The sequence below is a fragment of the Mycteria americana genome, chromosome 21 (assembly GCF_035582795.1).
Source record: "Mycteria americana isolate JAX WOST 10 ecotype Jacksonville Zoo and Gardens chromosome 21, USCA_MyAme_1.0, whole genome shotgun sequence".
Lineage (NCBI taxonomy): Eukaryota > Metazoa > Chordata > Aves > Ciconiiformes > Ciconiidae > Mycteria > Mycteria americana.
Genome location: NC_134385.1, coordinates 3,499,492 through 3,519,248, shown reverse-complemented (window position 1 = coordinate 3,519,248; position 19,757 = coordinate 3,499,492). Strand labels below are relative to the sequence as shown.

General features: G+C 52.3%; 1 protein-coding gene across 2 annotated transcripts; it reads right to left on the bottom strand.

The window, feature by feature from the left end:
- Positions 1-103: 103 nt before the first annotated feature.
- Positions 104-13,750, bottom strand: CAP1 (cyclase associated actin cytoskeleton regulatory protein 1). 2 transcript variants are annotated; one of them, XM_075522484.1, is made up of 13 exons: positions 13,683-13,750; positions 8,153-8,265; positions 7,622-7,722; positions 7,084-7,161; positions 5,049-5,192; positions 4,867-4,952; positions 4,231-4,336; positions 3,946-4,123; positions 3,095-3,282; positions 2,765-2,888; positions 2,580-2,662; positions 1,889-2,032; positions 104-1,510 (listed from the first exon to the last, which is right to left on the bottom strand). In XM_075522484.1, exons 2-13 carry the CDS (start codon positions 8,244-8,246, stop codon positions 1,427-1,429), a joined length of 1,410 nt encoding a protein of 469 aa, XP_075378599.1. In that variant the 5' UTR covers positions 8,247-8,265; positions 13,683-13,750; the 3' UTR covers positions 104-1,426. The 2 variants fall into 2 exon arrangements, with proteins under 2 accessions (XP_075378599.1, XP_075378598.1); XM_075522483.1 differs by lacking the exon at positions 13,683-13,750 and adding an exon at positions 8,484-8,533.
- Between the last annotated feature and the right edge of the window lie 6,007 nt (positions 13,751-19,757).

Here is a 19,757-nt window from a genome sequence, read left to right as displayed (position 1 = left end):
TGGGGAAAGTATTCAAAGCCGTCTAGGCAGGGTCAGGCAGCAAGGGGCATCTTGTCTGACCTGAGGTCCTGTCTGCCCCCAAAAGAGTAAACAAGAGCCATCGTAATGAGCAAGTTGGCATTAACTTTATTCTATCTTCTGTATAATCTTAAGTACATAAGAAAGTTTTTTTCACAAGCCTCAGGAGAAGACGAGTACAAGTCACAGGACAGTCTCAAAATAAAAAAATTGCATATTTTTTGTTAAGTTTTGTCCTAGAGAAAAAGAACATTGACACTTTACAGAGGAAATGCATTTAAGATATGCTTATGCCACCCAAGGCGCTGGAAAAATGAAGGTCAAAGCACGTGCAGCTCCCTTTATGGGTCAGTACAGTACTGTGTCTTAGATCCATCACTCTGCTCCAGGGCCCTAGAACAGAGGCTACAAGCTTCCACCAAAGTAAAGAGCCAAGCAACAGGGGAAAGAGGAGGTTGAGAGGATTAACTTTATGGGGACTGATTGCAGATGAGGAAGAGCGATGAACCGACTTGATCCAACTCGGGTATTTACAATACTGCACTACTGACCCTGGAATGAAGGAGACCCTTCCTCTGCAGAAGGGGACAGGTTCAGAAGAACTGTCCTGGAAGACTGAACCTGAGTTCAGCTGCTCCGAGAAGGAAGCCCTGGGGCAAAGATTCCCTTGTGAGGGTGGAGGGCTTATGGAATAAGAGGTGCTCAGCTCCAAGCTACCAGCCGGACTGCTGGGGGGGTAACCGCGGTTACTCCACTGCAGTCTTCCTGTGGCACTGGTTAATATAAAGCCTCCTGTCATGGCACAATCAGAAATACACTGAGCTAGTAGGAATGACGAAAGAGAAATCAGGGTGGAATGCTACGGCCCAGGTCCTCAGCCTTTGGTCCGACAAAGCCATTCCCATGTCCTGTAATGCCACCAACTAGTACATAGAGCTGGAATTAGCAGCTTTCAGGACCTTCTTGAGACATCTGCGATAGCAACTGGGTGCGCTGGACCCCGACATAAACCATTATTTGTTAAAAAGGGGACAAACATTCCTCTCTCACATGAACAGTTTGCTTAAAGGCAATACAAAACAACCCGAACAACACTCTGAAAGCCAACTGCCAGTACTGGCTGTGAAGTTCACCAAAAATCTGACTTGATCAATTGGTGCAGTTAGATCGGACAAGGGGAGAAAAAAAAAATACACCTTCCTGCTAATAGATGTGGACGATAACTGACCCGCCACCTACACCAAACCCCAGCCAGAGGTATTTCAGTGACGGCAGGTAGCTGTGTCTCTCGGGTAGAAGAGAAGCAGTTTGAGAGCAGAAAGGTACAAGAAATCTAAGATAATCATCTGAAAGCAGATTTGTCCCACAGCAGGGCCAGGGGAGGGCATAAGCCTTGGAGCTTTTCTGCTTAGCCAGCAATTTCTGTCACAGTGGTAACCAACTTCTGACCGTTCCACACTGTCTTGAACTGTTCTGGGACAGGGAGTTCAGTCTGGAGGGTAAAAATAGAAATCTGTTGTCAAGAAACAGTTTATGACTGAGACTAGTAACTACTCCCACTGCTTTAGGCATTTCTTTTCTTAGATACATGCTATGTCCCCTCCGGTACCACAAACGCTGCCTGTTCTGCCCCCAAGAGATCCTGAGGAAGAAGAAACTCTCACAAAACAGCAAGTATCTCACCGTAAAGACAAACAACTCGATTTGCTGGTTTTAGCATCTGACCATCATTCACAACCTCCAAGTCTAGAGTCTAGAATTGTCCCTCCAGACCTCACTGTAACTGTGACATTCCTGCAGGGCTCAAAATACGAATCCTGCCCTGCCCTACCCCAACCAGACTACAATGATTTCAAAACTTAACACTTACAAAGTCACCACCCTCTGTGGGAATAAGAACATTCATCTCTGATGACTTGGCACTGACGATTTCGCAGTCTAGGGAGTTCTTGCTCAGATACACGTGGCAACCGTCTGTCTTGTTGATGGAAATCGTTGGCACTTTACCCATTACCTAGCAGGGTGGTCAAAGCAGCAGTTAGAGGAGCATTAACTGGAACTGGGCAACCACAACTATTTTTTTTTTTGCACTTGCCTTCACAAGGCAAGAGGTTTGACTCCAACCCCCTTGCCGCAGACAGGCTGAATTCAAGTACTCCCACCTTTGGCAAAAATCCAAAGTCATTTCTTGTTTTGATCTCTTTAGAACCAAACTACAGTGAACGTTGGGCAAACTGACCATCCCAAATCAGATACCAAACCGGAATCAGAGTAGATTCTACTGTTGGCCTCCTACTTTGGCAGTCACATCGTGCTGTCCGCCTCACAGAGCCTAATCTAGAGCCCTGAAGCAGCTCAGTGAGGCAAATTTCAGCCCTTTCCTAAGGGCTGGGCAGGGTGAGGTGCAGAGCACTAGGACAGATGGTGTTTCATGAATGCTCTCCACAGATGCACGTTCCTTTTCTGGAAATAAAACTACTCAAAGAAGCAGATGCTACAGATGCCCTGTTGTACAGTGCCTCAGTCATACTCCAGGCAGAGAACAGGTTGTAGACACTCACCTGAACTTTAACATCCCTGCTGTTTATGATCTCTACAATGCCCACCACGTCATCGAACACCAGCCCTAGCTTCTTACAGTTATCTGCAAAAACAAGACAGAGTAGCTCACAGAAAGGTTTTGGAGATTCAGCCTTCTGCAAAGAGACCAGCACGCAGAAGCAGTTTTCAGAGTTTCTCCACTTACCAAGGGTGATGGAGTTGATCTTGCCTTTGATTTGGAGTGTACTATTTGTGCACTTGAAAACATACGCTACCTGCTTCAACTCTGTGTCACTGATTACCAGGTTAGTGGCATTCTCCTGGTTTTCCTGAAAAGACAGGGAAAACGCACTTTACTTTTGGAATGCGGACCAATTAATCCATGCGAACAGCAGAGCAGTGCAGCCCCTTTAAAAGCTAACTGCAGGTACCTTCAGGCTGATGCCTCTTACAAGAAAGGTCTTCAGGAGACCCTCCTTCCCTGCTGCAAAGCTCCTGTCCCTCCAACCCACTCATGCCGACAGCAGGCACTCACCACTCTCCACTTTTTGCCCTCTAATTCTAGCAATGCAGGTGCCTTTGGAGAGGTTTTTTGAGAGGGATTAGCATTACAGGCTGGTTTGGGAGCAGTGAAAGGTTTGGGTCCACTTCTCACAGGACCCCCTTGGTTCTTCAGTGCTGGATTCTTGTGGGTCTTCATGTCATCTGAAACATGTCTTAAGCCTGCAAGGGAAGTCAAACCTGAGATCCAGCTCTCCTCCACAAACACCAGACATCAGCGATTACAACAATCATCATGATAACATTTTTCAAAATGCAAATAAATTACTGAGACTGGGCCTAAGTTGAGTCCAAGCATGAGTGACAGCAAGTGAAAGAGCGAGCAAGAAACACTGATGCAATACTGACGAGAACACAAGATGTACTGTAGAACCAGAAGGCGCCAGCTCTTCCACTCTGCAGCTGGAAAAAGCCTCAAGCCAAACACCTTGCCTTTGTTTCACATCTGTCCTGATACGCTAACCAGGTCACACAAAAAAGGGATAAGTTTTGTGCAAATATGAATAGGTGCAAAATTGCACCTTTTGCGTTGGAGACGTGTAGGCAACCAAAGGGCTCGCTCTCTCCATTCCAGCTAGAGATTAATCTCTTGCTACACTTGACAGATGAGGCTGAGAATTCTAACTCAGATGTGCTCCCTTTGTCGCTGTGAACTGCCTCAGGGCTGCTGCTGGCTCCCAGCCTCGTACTCAGAGCAGATGCTCTTTTGTTACTGCAAGCCTGCTTTCTAAGCAGGTGTATTGAGGGACAGCAGCAAAACAAGGATTCACAACACAACAGTACTCGCTCGCGGCTGCCCTCCCTCCGCTCGCTCTTTCCACCTACCAGAGGTGATGCCTTCACCCCGATTGATCTGGGCGAAGAGCGCGGAGCGGGAGGCAGAGTCATCGGTGCTGGAGCTCATGGGGGCAAGAGCAGGTGGGGGAGGAGGGCCCGGTGGGGGAGGCGCAGCCCCGGCTGGGGGAGCGGATGGTGATTTAGCCCCTTCTGTTGCTACAGGACCCTGTAAGAGACCGGCAAGAGGAAAGGCAATTGCACAAGCTCCAGATCTGCTGCAATAATCATGCAATACTCATCTAGGAAGCTCCTGCAGATGTAGCCAGGACTTACTGTTTTGCTCCAAGTCAGCCCTGTGGTGTGATACTCTTTGATATAGGCCTGCAGCTCTGTCCAGATACTCAGATAAGCTTTCACCCAGTCCACTTGCTTTTTATCTCTGAGGACACAAGGAGATCACAAGGAGTGAGCAGATGCATTTTGCCATTAAAACCCAAGGACTACAAACAGTTCTTTACATCTCTCCACCTCTCAGCCTACAGGCAGCACAGCAGCCTCGCACCTCCAGCACTGCGTTCTAGCTTCAGTATTAATCTTGCCCCTGCGGGCAGAAGGCCACAGGCCTGCTCTGCGCTGTAACGCATTTTAATTGAGGAGTCTGGTACTTCCAACCAGACCCATTCCCAAGACACAACTTGCTGCCCTAGGAAACAGTTCAGCCACCAGATGATGCTGGGACAAGAGCAGCAACACACTTGCTACCGGAGATTCCAGCTGCAATATGAATGCAAGGAATCTTGTCCCTAAGGATCAGGAAAGAACAGCTAAGTGAGGCTTTATAAAGATACCCTGCCTTTAAAAAGAAGAATGAATTAAAGACCAAGGCAGCTGTGGTTAGATACTGGAGTAGCCCCTACACACCCAGTTGGCTGTGTTCAATGACATCTTTAAGAGAGAAGGTGAACTTACACATCCTTGTACTCCTTGAGGATCCGGTTGGTATAAAACATGGCAGCATCGGTCATTTCCTTCACATAAGGACCAGGCTTTGGAGCCTAAAGAAGAAAGAACACATTGGCATGGAACAGCTGACCAGGGAGCCAGGCTTTTCCCACCAGCCCAAGGAAACCATTTCCCACTGGAGTTCTTACCATGGCCACCCAGCCCAGGGCTGGGATGCTCTCGCTGACTGCTGATAAGTGATTGAACAATTTGCTGCCACGGTTCTTCTCCCTGAAATTCTGCACCACTTGGATTTGCTCTGAAATTGGTTTCAGAAGCGATGAGAACGCATTCTGCAGGACAAGAGGGACAATAACAATTAAGAACATTAGTATTGCTCTGGAATGGCTGCACATCGTCATTGGCGGCTCTGCTGAGATGATGGTCACTCGGAGGAAGATTCCAACTGGCACAAGTCGCTGCTACAGCTCCTGTCCAGGCCTGACCCGCCCTGCGAGCCGAGCTCGGTCCCACAGCCTAGCTCCTCCAGGGCTGAAGTCATAGCTCCCAACCGGATTGGTACTATGGGAGTATGCCAAGAACTGTGACTCATGTTCAATCCAAGAGACACTGACAAAGCTTGTTAGTAACGAGGACAGAAATAGCATTTGCCTCTCCTGGATTCTTTTGTTCCAAGACAGTTTGTCAAATTTTTCCTCTCCTATACAAACCCTCAGAGAAAGGGGGTGCTATGCAGGTTTTTGCAGTTTGGGATCTACAGCCTGCATTACAGTCGGAGTCACAGCAAATTCTCAACTCAACCTATCAGGCTGGACTTCAGGATTCAAGTTACTGCTCAAGTCAATCCAAGCCTTCAATATTTGGATGATAAAAAAATGTTGCTGTGTGTTGTTCACTTGGAAGGCTGACTGAAAGTGCTTAGAAGTCTGCTGAGGTCAGAGCAAAGCAGCCAATTACACATTTCCACAGATTCCTCTTGGGCAACTATTCTTTCCTCTAAGATCAAAAATTCTCCTGCTGGTGGCAGCAGTGAGGGACAAATTTGGGCAAAACTTGCTTTTCAAAGCCTCGGCTTTTCCATTTGCTGTCCCTTCCTCTGTTCAGATGAAAACAGAGAGGTTCCAAGGACCACTGGCCAGGATACACTTTCAGAAGCTCCAGCCTAGTGCCACTGTCAAGTAACAGCATGGGGAAGTTCTTCGCCACAAGCAATGAGTGTTCGTACATTTTGCATTTTACCCTGGCTACTCCAGAACTGACTAGACTCCCGCAAGACAACCTGCACACAAAGACCTACACTAGATTAAGGTTGTTGTTTGTTCATAATCCTTTATTTAAATAATGTGTCAGTGGAATTTGTAAGCAGATTCTCAGACTAGAGGCTATGCAGAGCAGCGTCCCAGCAAGCCTGGTGAAAGATAAACAACCCTCCAATGCTGAGCTTGGGGAAAAAGATGCAGCTATATTTTGCAGTGAATAGGAAAGTATCACAGAAATCCAGCTACCACAATGTAACAGTAGAAGCTGTGACTGCAAAGATAATAACTGCAAAGAAAAGCAAAGTGGGATCCTGTTGCTCAGGAAAAACAGTTCTCAGCAGGGAAAAGCCAATGCATTCAGGATCAGATTCTCAGTCACACATCCTGCTGAGAAGCAGCAGCCTAGGGTAAAGTGTTAAATTACTTGCTAAGGACAAATCAATCCTAAAAGCCTAGCTATTACTCAGAGACCATTCAAGAGAGACAAGTGTCTGTTATACTTCAGAAGGAGTTTAGTGCCTGAAAGTCTATAAGCATCACATAATGAAAAGCAGGGTCTACGCAAATCCCACTGCAGCTCCTGTCTCAGACAAGTTCCTGTCTGCAGGTTGCGTCTGAGGGAACACTGATTGTGCAGTGCTGGTGCAAGGTGAAACTTGAGACAGACACTGGGAGATGACACTCACAAGCTGCTCGGACAGCGACAGAAAACTTGTTGCTCCAATGACTGGAAAATGCCAGTTCTAAGAATCAACCTCCGGAATTCTGCCTGGTATTGGGTGAGCACCTGGAACAGTTCACAGGTTCAGCAAGTGCCACCTCATGGATGCAAGTGTCGCCAGTCCTCCTCCCGTTCCTCTTTTGGAGCAACTGGAACGGCCTAGATTCCCCTACAGTGGCAGTCATCCCTGACTCTTGAGGTAAGGGCATACAAGGTTTCTGATGAGTGATTTCCCAGACTTACCTCTGTTGGCTGCTGATGTTGAGATGCCATCACCAGAAGAGCCCTCTCACTCATCAAGCCCACATGGACCATCTCAGCCTAAGAGTAGAGAGAAACATGAGAGAGCTTCCCTTGTACCCAGCATAACGCTAATAGTCATTCAAGTTCCCGCTGCTCCTAGTCTGTAAGGAAGTAGCTATGCTGATCCCAAAGCACATATTCTTGAAAACACCCATCCTCAGAGAAAACTTACAAGAGTGTAACAGCTCTTGGGCTGGGTAGTTTACAGGCCTCCTAAAGGCATGCACCAAAGTCCGTAAAGAGAGCTAGGCACCTAACGAACAAAGATTTCAAGAGGAGGTTTGATTCATAGTGTGTGTAGGTGGCAATCTGCTGGAGGTTATCTGGGCATCTGCATCTGTTTTGAATCCTCGGGGATTCTAAACATTCTAGAATACAGCGCTAAAGGAATGCAAACACCGAGAGCAAACTTGGCCCTTAACAGCCCTGAAGAACAAGCAGCATCTATTTAGAGTGGAGGGAGAACGTGAGTCCTTACATGCTTCTGCACATCCCCACCAACTTCTTTGCTGATCTTGATGTACTCGGCTACTGGGCCAGCCAGAAGGGCATCGAAAGCCTGCACGTACTGAGCCACTCCTGCAGAAAAGGAACAGAGCACAGGTATCGCCGAGAGGCACCGGGTGGGCTCCTGGGCTGGGAGCACTCGCACACATGCACTGTGCTCCTGGGCCGCACCTCCCACCCGCTCCACGCTGAACCTTCCCCCCGCCCAGCCCGAAGCACGCAGCTGAAGGCAGACGAGGGAAGCGCTGCAGCCACAGGAAGTCCTTATCTTAGCAGGACGGTAACCGCAGGCCTCTCTGCGTTTGCGCAGTATCTGCTGTGAAACTCGCTTCCCCTCTGCGCACAGCCAGTTCATCTAACAGCCGTTTGCATGCCCTGCACGAGCACTGCCTGCTCTGCAACAGCTACTGCTGATGTCCGACACTGCCGCACCGCCCGGCCGGAGCTTCAGTACAGGGACTCCCGTGGGGCAACACTGCTGGGGAGGGGCTTTGGGCCTTACCTTTGGAAGAGCCATCTCCACACATGCCAGGTCCTTGGCACACCGTCTCCAGGCGCTCCACGGCCTTCTCCAACCGTTCAACCAGTCTTTCCATATCTACCGCTGTCCACAACCTGCACAGACAGAATACAATTACTCACATCCTCTGACAGTATGAAACTCGTACACTAAATATCAAAGAGGGTTTATCAGCTGTTTGGTACAAGCTCTACCAGTTCCCAAATAATAATTTCTACCTAGCTCTGCACCCTGATGATGGGCAGCAGGGTACCCTCACTGATGATGGTTAGCAGGGACATTGGGATCACGCAACAGCCATGCACACAGCCACCTTCTATTGCCACAGTCGCTCCTTAATGGCCACATAGTCGTATTCCATTGTAAGGACTTCTTACATGTATAGGGATACTAAAACTTCTATCTTCTAACCTTGTATTGACACCACTCAATAAAACAAAGGTCTGCACAGAATCTCACTGCAGTCAGTTCTTGGCCAAAGTCCCAGCTGTGACCACGTAGCAAATGAAGTACGAGTGCTTCACGGGGAGTTCACGCACTTCAGGTTAGAACTAGTGGTTTTGATTCTGCAAATGCATCCGCAGGGACCTCCCGGAGTCCTGAATTCCTCCAAGGAACATCTATAACTCCAGCATCGCTACAGTACAGAGCATCAGCGTGCAAAATGAGCCACCCTGGCACATGCTAAGACGAGCAGCTGCACAAGCTAAGGAGGCATAGCTGCTTCTACAACAATGCGCCCCTGTTCATACTCTCCCTCTACAGGCTTTGGTATCTGAACTGCAGAATCTACTCTGCAAGCACTGCACAGGAAAGCAATTTAGGCACATAAGTCATTTGAAGCGTCTCATCTGGAAAAGTCTTAAGTGTCATATAAACTTTCCATTAAATACTGCTTTGCAGAGACTGCACCAAGGAGCAAGACAAGTCACGCTCCAAGCACACTAATGCACAGGGAATGCAGGGAGGGAGTAGCAAGTCACCAATCGCATTTTTATCTTATCACCACTCACTGGAAGATCTTACAACGTGAATCACGATTATAGCCTGGACACAGCTTCCTTCTTACTGCAACAGCCTGCGAGAGCTCAAAACCCTGCCTGAGGAATGACCTTCCCAGCACATTCCCCAGCATACCCAAAAAGGAAGGCAGGGTTTACCAGCTGCGTTCATGAACTGATACTAGATCTCCCTCAGAAACGAAACCTGAAGTTCTAACTAGGGTTTTGCTTTTTCTCACAAGCCTTCTCAAGCCCTGCTCCAAAGTGCATGTTTTCATCCAATTTCCAGAGGATGTGGGGCAGATCCAGTGTTAGTCACGAGCGGCACTGATGTCAGAAAACAAACAAGGCCATTTTCCACCCCTCTTTCGCCTGCTTGCATCAGGAGAAGCAGCACTGATGTGGGGGGCAGGGGAGAGGCCACCCCTTTCCAAGAGGAAGAGAGCGGTTTCCTCCTCTGTGCAAGAGCGAGCCAGAGGAGATACTGTGTGTAAAACTGGACAGCAGTAACTGGATGGCTTCCAGATACAAAAAAAGTTCAGAGAGGCTGAAACTTGTGGGCGGTCACCCATATAATCAACTGTAATGAATACCTTTTTTTTTTTTTTTAATTCCATACAATGTAGAAATCCTGACCACAGGATTGTCAGCGCTTTGCTGCAGCCGAGGACGATGCATCCAGAATGGGGCTCACGTCTTCAAGTGGGAGCGCAGCCAAGAGCAGGGCTCTGCCTCCCCCGCTCTCAGCACGCTAAAAGAAGGGTGGTTCCCCCCCCCGAAAAGAGCCACCTGTTAAGGAAATTCTCCCGTGCTTTGAGGGCGCAGCAAGATAGAGGGGTGTAACGCAGGGATTTCAGGAAGGACACCAGGTTTACGGAGCGCTGGGCAGACAAAGCTGCTGTTCTGCACCACTGATCCCCACCACGTTCCATGCGAGGCTCTAATCTGATCAGCCCCATTACCGAGTCACAAACTGCATTTCAAATCAGGATTACAAACCAGAACGTCCAGATGGAAAGCGGCTTCCGACCCCCAGCAATAAGACATGCTGTTGCGAGGAGCATATCGCATCAATTCTAGATATGCTGTCGGGATTAATGTCCTTTAACAAGACAGCATTCCGTGAGATTCAGATTCCTTCCAGTCCCCTTGCTGTTTGACACATCCTTCCCGGGCCTCAGTGGGTTTCCCTGACAGAAGCCATAAAGCCACAGTGCTCGATACCAGCTTTGTAAACCTAGCGCTATCTGGCAGATGGTGAACTCATTTTAATTTCTGTTTAATGGGCAGCATTAGGACAACTCACAAGATAAGTCACTTGGTAAATTGGCAGCAAAATCAGAACTAAGTGCAGGCAGCACAAAGTCCTAGAGCAGGCAGCTCTAGCTCAGTCACTCCTTGCTAAATCTATCTCGACTCACCCTTACTGTGCTCTTTGCCCTGTGGATGCAGCTCTTTCTGCTACCTACATACCCATCCAGAATGAAATAAAAATATTTAGTTGTACAGACCAGAACCTAACTAACATCAACAGCCAGAGTCTGCAATCCAGAGAGATTAATGTTTAGCGAGGAGGAAAAAAGAAAAAGATCACAAAGCAGACCTCCTTGGGCTACATCTAAACAGTGTTTTGTCTGTTGATCACTCTGAATGTAGAATAATTTGTCAATAAGTGGCAAACTGACTTCACAGGTCTCGGTAATAAAATAAAGGTGGGAAATGAGATCCCAAAGAGGAAGCTGAGACACACAGGTCATGGAAGAGTCATTTTTGTTCAGGGCATCGTCCCGTGCTCAGGAGGAATGAGGAAGGCTGTCAAGCTACGCCGTGCAGCTGGGGGTTAGAGTTCTCCAGCTGACAGAAGTGGAGTTGAGATGAAGCTCTCCCTTTTGGGACTATAACAGAGGATTTAAATCTAGGTCTCGTTTAAATTCAATTGAACTTTGATTACCAATGGAGCGGAAGCTATGGACTCGCAGCAAACACACATTTCACCCTGGGCCAGAAAGTCCATTCATTTTCATAGCACATTTGGTTAATCTATTAGCTAGCCTTTATTTCCATCGAAACTTGGGAACATGGTTTTGAACACACTGTACAGCAAACAGGGTTTTATCTACAACTAGGCTGTTTTGATATACTGAGCGGAGCAATAAAGGGAAGGGATTTTATTTGTAAAAACACCAGCTATCCCAAAGCCGATCCTGTACAACACAGCAAGAGGATTTTCCTGTTTGCAGAATATCAAGGAGTCAGCATGTCCCAGCCAAAGGCCGGTCCTCAGAGGAGCAAGCAAGTTCTCATAAAAACGGCATAAATGAAATTATTCCGGTTGCCTGAGACAGCACACTAAGCTGAGTTGTCACTTAGATATTCTGGAAGACGCAAATGTGAGTTTTACAGCCAAAGCCAGTCAAACCTACGCCTCTGTTCAGATTCAGCTTTTGCAAAGCCCGACAAACTGCTGTCAGCAACGTGAAATTTGCATCGACTACTTCCTGTTTCTACAGGCAAAAGGAATAAAGATGGGACAACTAAATTAAGAACATACCACAGTTTATTTCTGAGCTGACACTGGAATATCTCAGGGGATCAGCTACCAGATGATTTCCAACATTTATATCTTCCAAAAGCCCAAAGATTTTTCTTTTTATTTTTTTTTAAACAGTTCAGCTCATCAAGTAAGGAACTATTTGAAGCAAGACAGGACTGAAATGCCTGATTTTAGTCAGTTGTCAGGACCAGCCACGAACACAAGACAGCTATTGGTAGTCCCAGCAGCTGCCAAGACAGAGATCTCTGCTGTTTATAGTACAATACTTGTTGACATTGCTCCAGAACCCATGGTGTCTACTTCTGGTATTTCAGATCTACTTTATTTAGAAAACCAAAAGAGCTTAAAAAAAAAAAAATCCATCTGGACCCTATTTAAGCGCTCTCAAATAACAATTCCTACTGAAATAATTAAAAATGTTATTTGGCATTTTTACTCAAACATTAAGAGACGGTTAAAGTATCACTTCACTCCACACTAGAGCAAGCGCAAGGACTCAAGGACTCCTTTTTCATCACAATTATATGAAATAGGAGATTTGCACTTGCCAGACTCTGTTGCTACGCTCCTCTCATTTCCATTCCCTGTCAGGGCGATGAATCCACCAGGGAAGTAAGTGAGGATCTCAGATCTAAGCTAAATTGGATACAGTACCAAGCTCCATATCAGGAATTCAGAGCATCGAATCTCGTCAGCATCCCTCCTGAGCTGTGCCTGCTCAAGCAGAGGCTGCTTGGCTGAACTTTGTTACGTGAATAACAGGGGGTATTTTTGGCTTTCAGAAAGCTCAGCAATATTCCGGGGATACGAGGATCGCCTCAGGAAGAGAAAGGGAATACAGCAGTTTCTCGAGGTCACCGATTCTTGGTTTTTCAGCGATGTGCATCTATAGCCCAGCTCTCGGGGAATTCCAGAACCCGACGTGCAAAACCCTGTGACCTGACGCATGCAACGTCCGTATCGGTTTTTTCATTTCACTACCACAAAATCCAAAGCAATCACTTACACGTTTAACCCATCCTAATCACCACCAAAAGGCAAAAGGCAGAAGAGAAGTCAGCAACAGGCTAAAGACAAAAACCACCCCGGAAGATGGCGAGAGCACCTGGTATTTGGGAGGACAAACCACAGAAATATCCTCGCTTGAGGCTGCGGCAAGTCAGTCCTGTGGCGGAAAGATGGACGTATCACCTGGGCACACCCCCCCCGCCCTTGTGAGTCACCCAGGAGCTGCCGCCCCGGTAACCTACCGGTCCCCCCGCTTTCCAACCCTCCCGCCGGCCGGGGAGAGGCGGCTCTTGACCGAAAGCTGCCGGTGGACCGGCCCCCCAGCACACCCCGACCCCCCTTCCAGGGGCCACAGCGAGCAGGACTAAACGCTTCTCGCTGGGGTTGTGGGGGCAGACACAGGCCCCCCGCCCGCCCCTCCACCGGGACGGCGTACCCCGCCGCAGCCGGCCGGCGGGCACGGACCACGGCGGCCCAGGCCTCGGTCATCTGTGCCCGCCCCCGCCCCGGGCAGAATTCGGGCGCAGAGACACCCCCGGGCCGGGCCCCCGCGGCAGGAAGCGCCTCCGCCCCGCGCAGGAAACCCCGGGGAGACCCGAAGCTGCCCCGCCCGGTGCCACGGGTGGCGGCGGACCCCGGTAACAGCCGCGTCGGGGAGTTTTCACCGTTCCGTGAGTAAATTAACCCCAAACCTCCCCGTTAAACCTCCCCAGCAGCCGGGCCGGAGCCCCTCCCGCCTCCCAGCGCGGCCCCGGCAGAGGCGGACGGAGCCTCCCCAGCCCGGGCGGGCCCGACCCCTCACCGGCGCCCCCCGGCCAGCCCCGGGGCGCAGCGCGGCCGCTGGCGGCTCCCCCCCCGCCCCCGGCAGTCTCCTCCCTCCGACACCGGCTCCGCGGCAGGGCCCGCGGCCCCGCGGGGAGCCCCAGCCCGCCGCCCGTCCGCCGCTCACCTCCCCGCCGCGCTCCCGCTCCGCCGCCGCCCGGCGCCGCCCAGCACCCCCCGCGCCCGCCGCTTCCGGTCCCCGCCCCGCGCGCCGGAAGTACGCACAGAGCGGCGCGGCGGCCGGCGGGGAGGAGCTTCGGTCAGCCACCGCCCTGCGATTGGCGGATGGGTTTGAGGGCGTGGTCGAAGAGAGCGAGGGGGTGGGGTTGGAGGGGCGGGGTCTCGCTTGGGGGTGGGGCCAGGGAGATGGGGGGCGGGGGGGGGGCTCAGGACGCCCCCCGGGAGGGCCGGGACCCCCGGAGAGGAGCTTGGGGGGCTCCGGGGTCCTCGAGGTGCCCGAGGCCCCCACAGAGGGGCTCGGGGGGCCTGAGAGCCCCGGCGGGGGCAGCTGGGACCCCCCAGGGTAGGGCTGGGGGAGGGCTGCAGACCCCCCCAGAAGGGGCTGTTGGGGGTCTGGGACCCCCTGAGAGGGGCTGGGGGTGGTTCGGGGTGCTGGGAGCAGGTGGGGAGCCCTGGAAGAGGGGTTAGGCTGGAGGTTGTGGGCCCCAGAGATGTGGCTGGGGGCTGCAGCCTGGGTCCCCAGGGTGGGGCTAGATGGGATGAGCCGCCCTTGGGGAGGGGGCTTGTCCCGGCCTTGCAGGGGCAGAACTGGGCTGGGGAGCAGGGCAGCCTGGGCTGGGGCTAGGAGGAGGCGGAAGGGACACATCGGGTGCTCCTGAATAGCATCTGGCTGCGTCAGGGGGAGCTGAGGTCCAGGCCCCTCCGAGCTACGGGTGGTGGGTGCGGGATGGGAGAAAAGTGCCCCTGGGGAACTGCTGACGATCGAAACAGCTACGCCCTTTCCTCAGGGTAAATCCTGGAGGGCTCCGGGCCCCTGGTGCTCTGTGCCAGGGGTTGTTGTCATCGCTGGCTCTGTGCGGCAAAGGTGGTTTTACCTTTGGTGTGTGCTGGCTCATCCCAAGCATCAAAAAACTCCTACAAAGCTCCTGTGCTTCCCTGGGTACGGAGCACTTTGGAGCCTTGTGCTCACAGACCCTCTTGGATCCGAGGGTCTCAAAGCACTTGGCAGAGGGTGGATAAATATTGTTGTCCCAGCTTTGTTGTTGGAGAGACTGAGAACAGGGAAGTCGAAGGAAAAATAACTCAAAGTCAGGAAGAAGTCCCTGGAGTCAACATGGGATTGTTCCCACAGAAGGCTCTGCTGTCTGCTTTTACCATTAGGGCAGGACTTGCTCTGAAAAGGTGCGTGCTGCCACGGTTAGAGAAAGGGCAGCGGTCCTCCCTGCCTGCTGCGAGGGACCTGGGGCTTCGCTCTGCATTTTTGGGTCCCAGCAGCCCCAGGGAGGGAGTTGAAGCCACCCTTGGAGCCAGGGGTCTGTGCAGACAGACAGACAAGAGCGTCTGTCCCGGCGAGGGCTGGGAGACGCTGACAGGATGGGAAGGAGGAGAAAACCCAGCGAGGTCGGCTGACTTTACCACCGCTTCCTGCCCTCTGCTCTGCTACCATAGATGGTCACGTCTGCCGCAGCACAGGGTGGAAGCAGGGCCCATCCACCGCCGAGCTCCTGAGCGGAGATCCGGGCTCCATCTGTGGGATCCCAACCAGGACAGGCGAGAGCGGGGCTGAGCCTGGGATCGGCCAAGAGCTGGGAGCGGGATTGCCGGGAGCGTGGCTCTGCTGACATCTAGTGAGGTTGTCTCCTCCGGCTTTGCGCTCCCTGCGAGCTGGGGAGGTGTTCAAAACCCTTTGAGGAGGTTGATTTTTTCTGAGCAGCCAGTGGATAGGAGTTGGGTGTCTTCTTGGTGAAGATGCAGCTCACTGCTATCCCCCCTCCCCTCCGTGCAGCCCCCCCCGGCTCCCAGCCGCTGCCCTGGCAAAGCACACGGAGCCGAGCGGGACCTGCACCGCTGCCCTCGCGTTGTCCTTCCCAGTTAGGCTGAAGCCTGTAGAGGAGACAAGCAGCTCCCTGCAGTCACCAATGCCATTTGCCTGGTTTTCTGGGGTTTTTTTTGCCTCTTTTTGCACCCTGCCAACACCTGATCTGCCTCTTGCAGCTGTCTCCATCATGATCAGACACCTTAGGATCAATTGACATGATGCAAAACCGAAAATAAGACACAACCACCTCTTTTCCATGCAGCCGATGACTTATATTTTATAGCATCCTATAACGGTCACAGCAGTGAAGCACCAGCCACGTCCTGCCTCGCCGGCGCAGGGGCAGTGGCAATTCTGGTGGGCAGCACAGGCAGGAGCCGTCCGCCCGGGCTGCATCCGCGAGGAGGAAACAAGACTGGGGAGAGGAACTAGAAATAACCGGAGAACAGGGAGAGGAAGAGCGCTGCTCACCGGGGATATCGCAACCCAGCCTCAGGCTGGTGTGTTTGCTTCTGGGGTGGGTCCGTTCAGCTGAATGTGGTTCCTGAAGGAACAAAGATCAAGTTGCTGGTAAGGTTGGGTCACGGAAGAGCTGCCTGTTTACAGGAGCACTGTAAACCAGGTCAGTGCTCTGTGGGGGATCCCGGTGCCCATAAACCATGCCAGCCTGTGGCCAATACTGTCCTATCTCCAGGGAAAAGCTTACAGCTTCCCCATGCTGCTGCCAGGTGGTTGGCGCCTCGTCCCCCTTCAAGCACCATGGAAATATTTGCTTTTTTTTTAGCCATGAAATGGCTAAAATGCCTTTGTGTCCCCTAGACAGCGCCCTTTGGCTTGTTGCAGCTGAAGGAGAGCACTTGTCCCTGCTCTGTTGTGGTGTGAGGAGGGCACTTGTCCGAGCTCCAGCCCAGGTACAGTGGTACGCCGCAGCCTCCGGACTCCGCAGCAGCAGCAAACACAGTCCTGGCAGGGGCTAAGGCAGTCCTGTGCTTTCAGAGCTCCCCGAGCCATCTCTGGTTAAGGTTAAGCCTGAGTGCTGGCCTGCACACAGCATTCCATTTCCCAGCAAAGCAATTTAAAGCTTCATTCCTAGGAAAAGGGATTTTTTTTTTTTTTTGGGTAGCGGGAAACCATCTTGCTGCCCTATCAGTTTCTGGCCACGTACTGCAGCACCTCGGCTGCTTACATGCCTGGAAACAGTGGTTTTGCAAAACATTAACTAAAGCCCACCAAAACAGATCGGTAGGCTTCAGTCTCTATTTGCAGATAAAGTGAGTGACCTCAGCCGGGTGGCACAGACAAGGTGACCTCCTGGGGACAGCCGTACCCAGCAATGCCGCTGTCCTGCGCTCCTCGGGCTATACAGCTGGCCCTGGGTTAACTCTGCCCTCCCAGCCGGTGACAGAGCCCAGTCTGCCTGGGGATCAGCGTGCCGGGGACACGGACCCTGCTCACCATGACCCGCTGGCCAACGCCTCTGTCCCGAGCACAGCCTTGCTCCGGCAATCCTGCTTCTCCCCACAGCTTCCCAGGCTGAGCTAATTTCCAGCTGGATCTGTTCCCCGATCCAGCCCCCCGGAGCCTGTACCAGCACGGCGGGGTGGCTGCGCTGTCAGACACCCCTTTCCGTGGGAGCTCGTGCTTGGGTTCAGCTCGAAGTGTCCGTGAAACCAGCCCCGGGTGATTTCTGCTGCAGCGTGGGGCATGCAGGTCCCTCCAGCCCAGGCACCAAGGGAAAACTGTCCCCACCAGCAGCTGTTGGAAAGTTCCATAAATCTCTTCCTGCTGCGAGATAAACCCGAGGCTCTTTGCCCTTTCCCTGGGGATAAGGAGGGGGGTTATTCCTCACCCTCTGCAAGGAGCCACTTTTCACACTTCCACTTATCCCCCGGAGGGTAAACAGACACAGCATGGCCGCTCCCACCTTGGGGACTGTCCCTCCTGCTGCCTCTGTCCGCCTCATCCGGGGAGGGGTGGGACACCTACCTCTTGGTAAAGCCACCCTTGGTGACAAACAGAGGATGCAAGTCCAATTTTGCAGGTTCATGTCCTGCCTTTTGGAGGCTACGACTGATGCTTGCTCGGTTTTGTCCCCTCCACAGCCACCTCCCAGGACAAATGTCCTGTGGTTGGGGTGAACATCTGGCTGCGCCCCATCACCTCCCAGTCCCCTCTCCACCTTCCCCCTGGCACGTCCAGCCCCGATGGCATGTCACTGGCTCACCTCGGTGCTGCCCTGCGGTGTGGCCAGGGCAGCATCCTCCTGAAACGCCCCGAGAGCTTTGTGCTGCAAGAGAGGCAGAGCTGCCCACCAGTCTGGGCTCAGCCATGTGCACTGGGAGCACTGGGTGCTGGCACCCAGCAGGTTTCCCCAGGGCTCAAGGTGAGCCTTGCAGCTTGAGCAGAGGCCCTGGGAAGGATACGGGGTGCGTTAACGTACTCTGATGAGCGTCAGTGGAGAGAGGGGTGCCTGCAGCAGCCTGCCCTCCCTGCTGAGCGAGCCCTGGGTGCTGGGACATGGACCTGCACCCCTGCCAGGCTCTTTCTACGAGCTCCACTGCTCACGTGCACCTTCACCGATGTACAATGAGAGGCTCTTTCCCTTGAGAACAAAAGGGACCAGAGCAGAACAGAAACCCTCTGCTCCCTTCCAGCATGGGCAACAATGTCCCTCCCAGTTCGGGAAAAGGCTCCCCAAGCCCCTGGCACCAGACCAGTAACCACTGCCCCAGCTGGCCCGGGAGCCCGTTAAAGCCCATCAGCTGGGAATGAGGGCTGATTCCCAGCACTCACATATGGTTTCTGGGCAGCGCAGCCCCAGCCCATATGCCATTGCAGGCATCAGCTCAGCAGGTGCTGAGCACACAGCTGACACCCTGCATTTTCCATGTTCTGGCTTTGATTTCACAGGGCCAGCGCTGCTCCTACATCAGTCCCGAGGCATGGCTCACCCGGCCGGCACGGAGGACAGAGCAGTGATGTAACTCCAGCTCGGCAGAGAGGTGCTACCCAGATGCTCGAGTGCATTTGCTTCATCACCAAGGTTAGTGTGGATTAAGCCATAGCACAGCTGCTGCCGGAGGCCAGCTGTAGGTGCTGGCAGCATCTCCCCATGCAGTTCTGGCTGGGAAGACTTCCCATGCCAGAGAGGCTTTCTTCATGCTTGGAATGAAAGTCCTCTGTAATCACAGCTGAAGCAAGACATGGCCTCTGCTTCAAGGCTGGAGTTTTGCCCAGGGCTCAGTGCTATCAACTCCCATGGTCATTTTTCCCCCCCCCATCTATTTTCTTAAAAGCCTCAAATAGAAGAGGTGTGCTCAGCTAGGAATGTCTAGGCGGCGGTTCAAGCTCAGTATGCTTTTAGTCTCTTGAGCTGGCTGCAAAAAACCTGAACAGAGACTCCTCGTGAACCCCGCAGAGCCAAAAAAGGGGAGGCAAAGAATAAAACGTCCCTGATTTCGGTGGAAACTCTTTGAAAACAAAAGCTAGCAGCAATCTTTCAAATCCTTGGAGACAGCAGCGCTGCCCACACCCCTCGGAGGCAGCCAGGTCATAGCAATGGTCAGGATGACTCCTCGCAAACCCGGCCAGCAGCAGGGCAGGGGTCAGTACATTTGCAACCATCTCAAGCTCTTGTGGTTGACTGGAGTGCTGCCACCCTCCTCCTCCTCTCACAGAGGGTGCACATGGCACCTACACGCCCTGCCACAGGGGCTTCAGAGAGCACTGGCTTTGACCTGCCCTTGTTCCTTCGCTGCAAGCTCCGTGCCTGGGGGAGCAGGGAGCACCCAGACCAAGGCTAACGCTGCCTCTTGCCCTCTGCTCAGCACAAAGCCAGCCCCCAGCCTCCTTGCATCACCCCTTTTGCTTCTTTCCATGACCCCCGCCATGGTGGCAGAGTGGGGCCCAGTTAAGCATTCCCAGCTAAGGTCTAATCCCTCCGGCTATTTTTAAAACCCCATCCTCCTTCCAGTCCTTTGTACCCAAATGTGGAACAAAGGATGAGCCATCCTTCCCCCGAGCTCCCCTGCGCAGAGGGGCCGCTCTCGACTCAGGCGCTGACCCCACAAATTTCTTGGTGTGACAAATGTGCTTAACAAAAGGCAACAGCCCTGTCCCCCAGCGCAGTGGCCGTGGGGACAGAGCAGCAGAGCTGGCACAGTCCCCTCACACTGGGGATTTGCCCCGGCTGTACGGGTGGCT

Bases quoted from the DNA above. Each gene is read 5' to 3' on its own strand.
- CAP1 (XM_075522483.1), bottom strand. From the start codon at position 8,518: ATGTGGCCATTAAGGAGCGACTGTGGCAATAGAAG. The intron at 4,337-4,866 runs GTAAGTTCACCT...TTGTGTCCTCAG, and splicing joins CTCAAGGAGTACAAGGATGT to AGATAAAAAGCAAGTGGACT. The intron at 2,033-2,579 runs GTGAGTGTCTAC...CCACCCTGCTAG, and splicing joins GCAGGGATGTTAAAGTTCAG to GTAATGGGTAAAGTGCCAAC.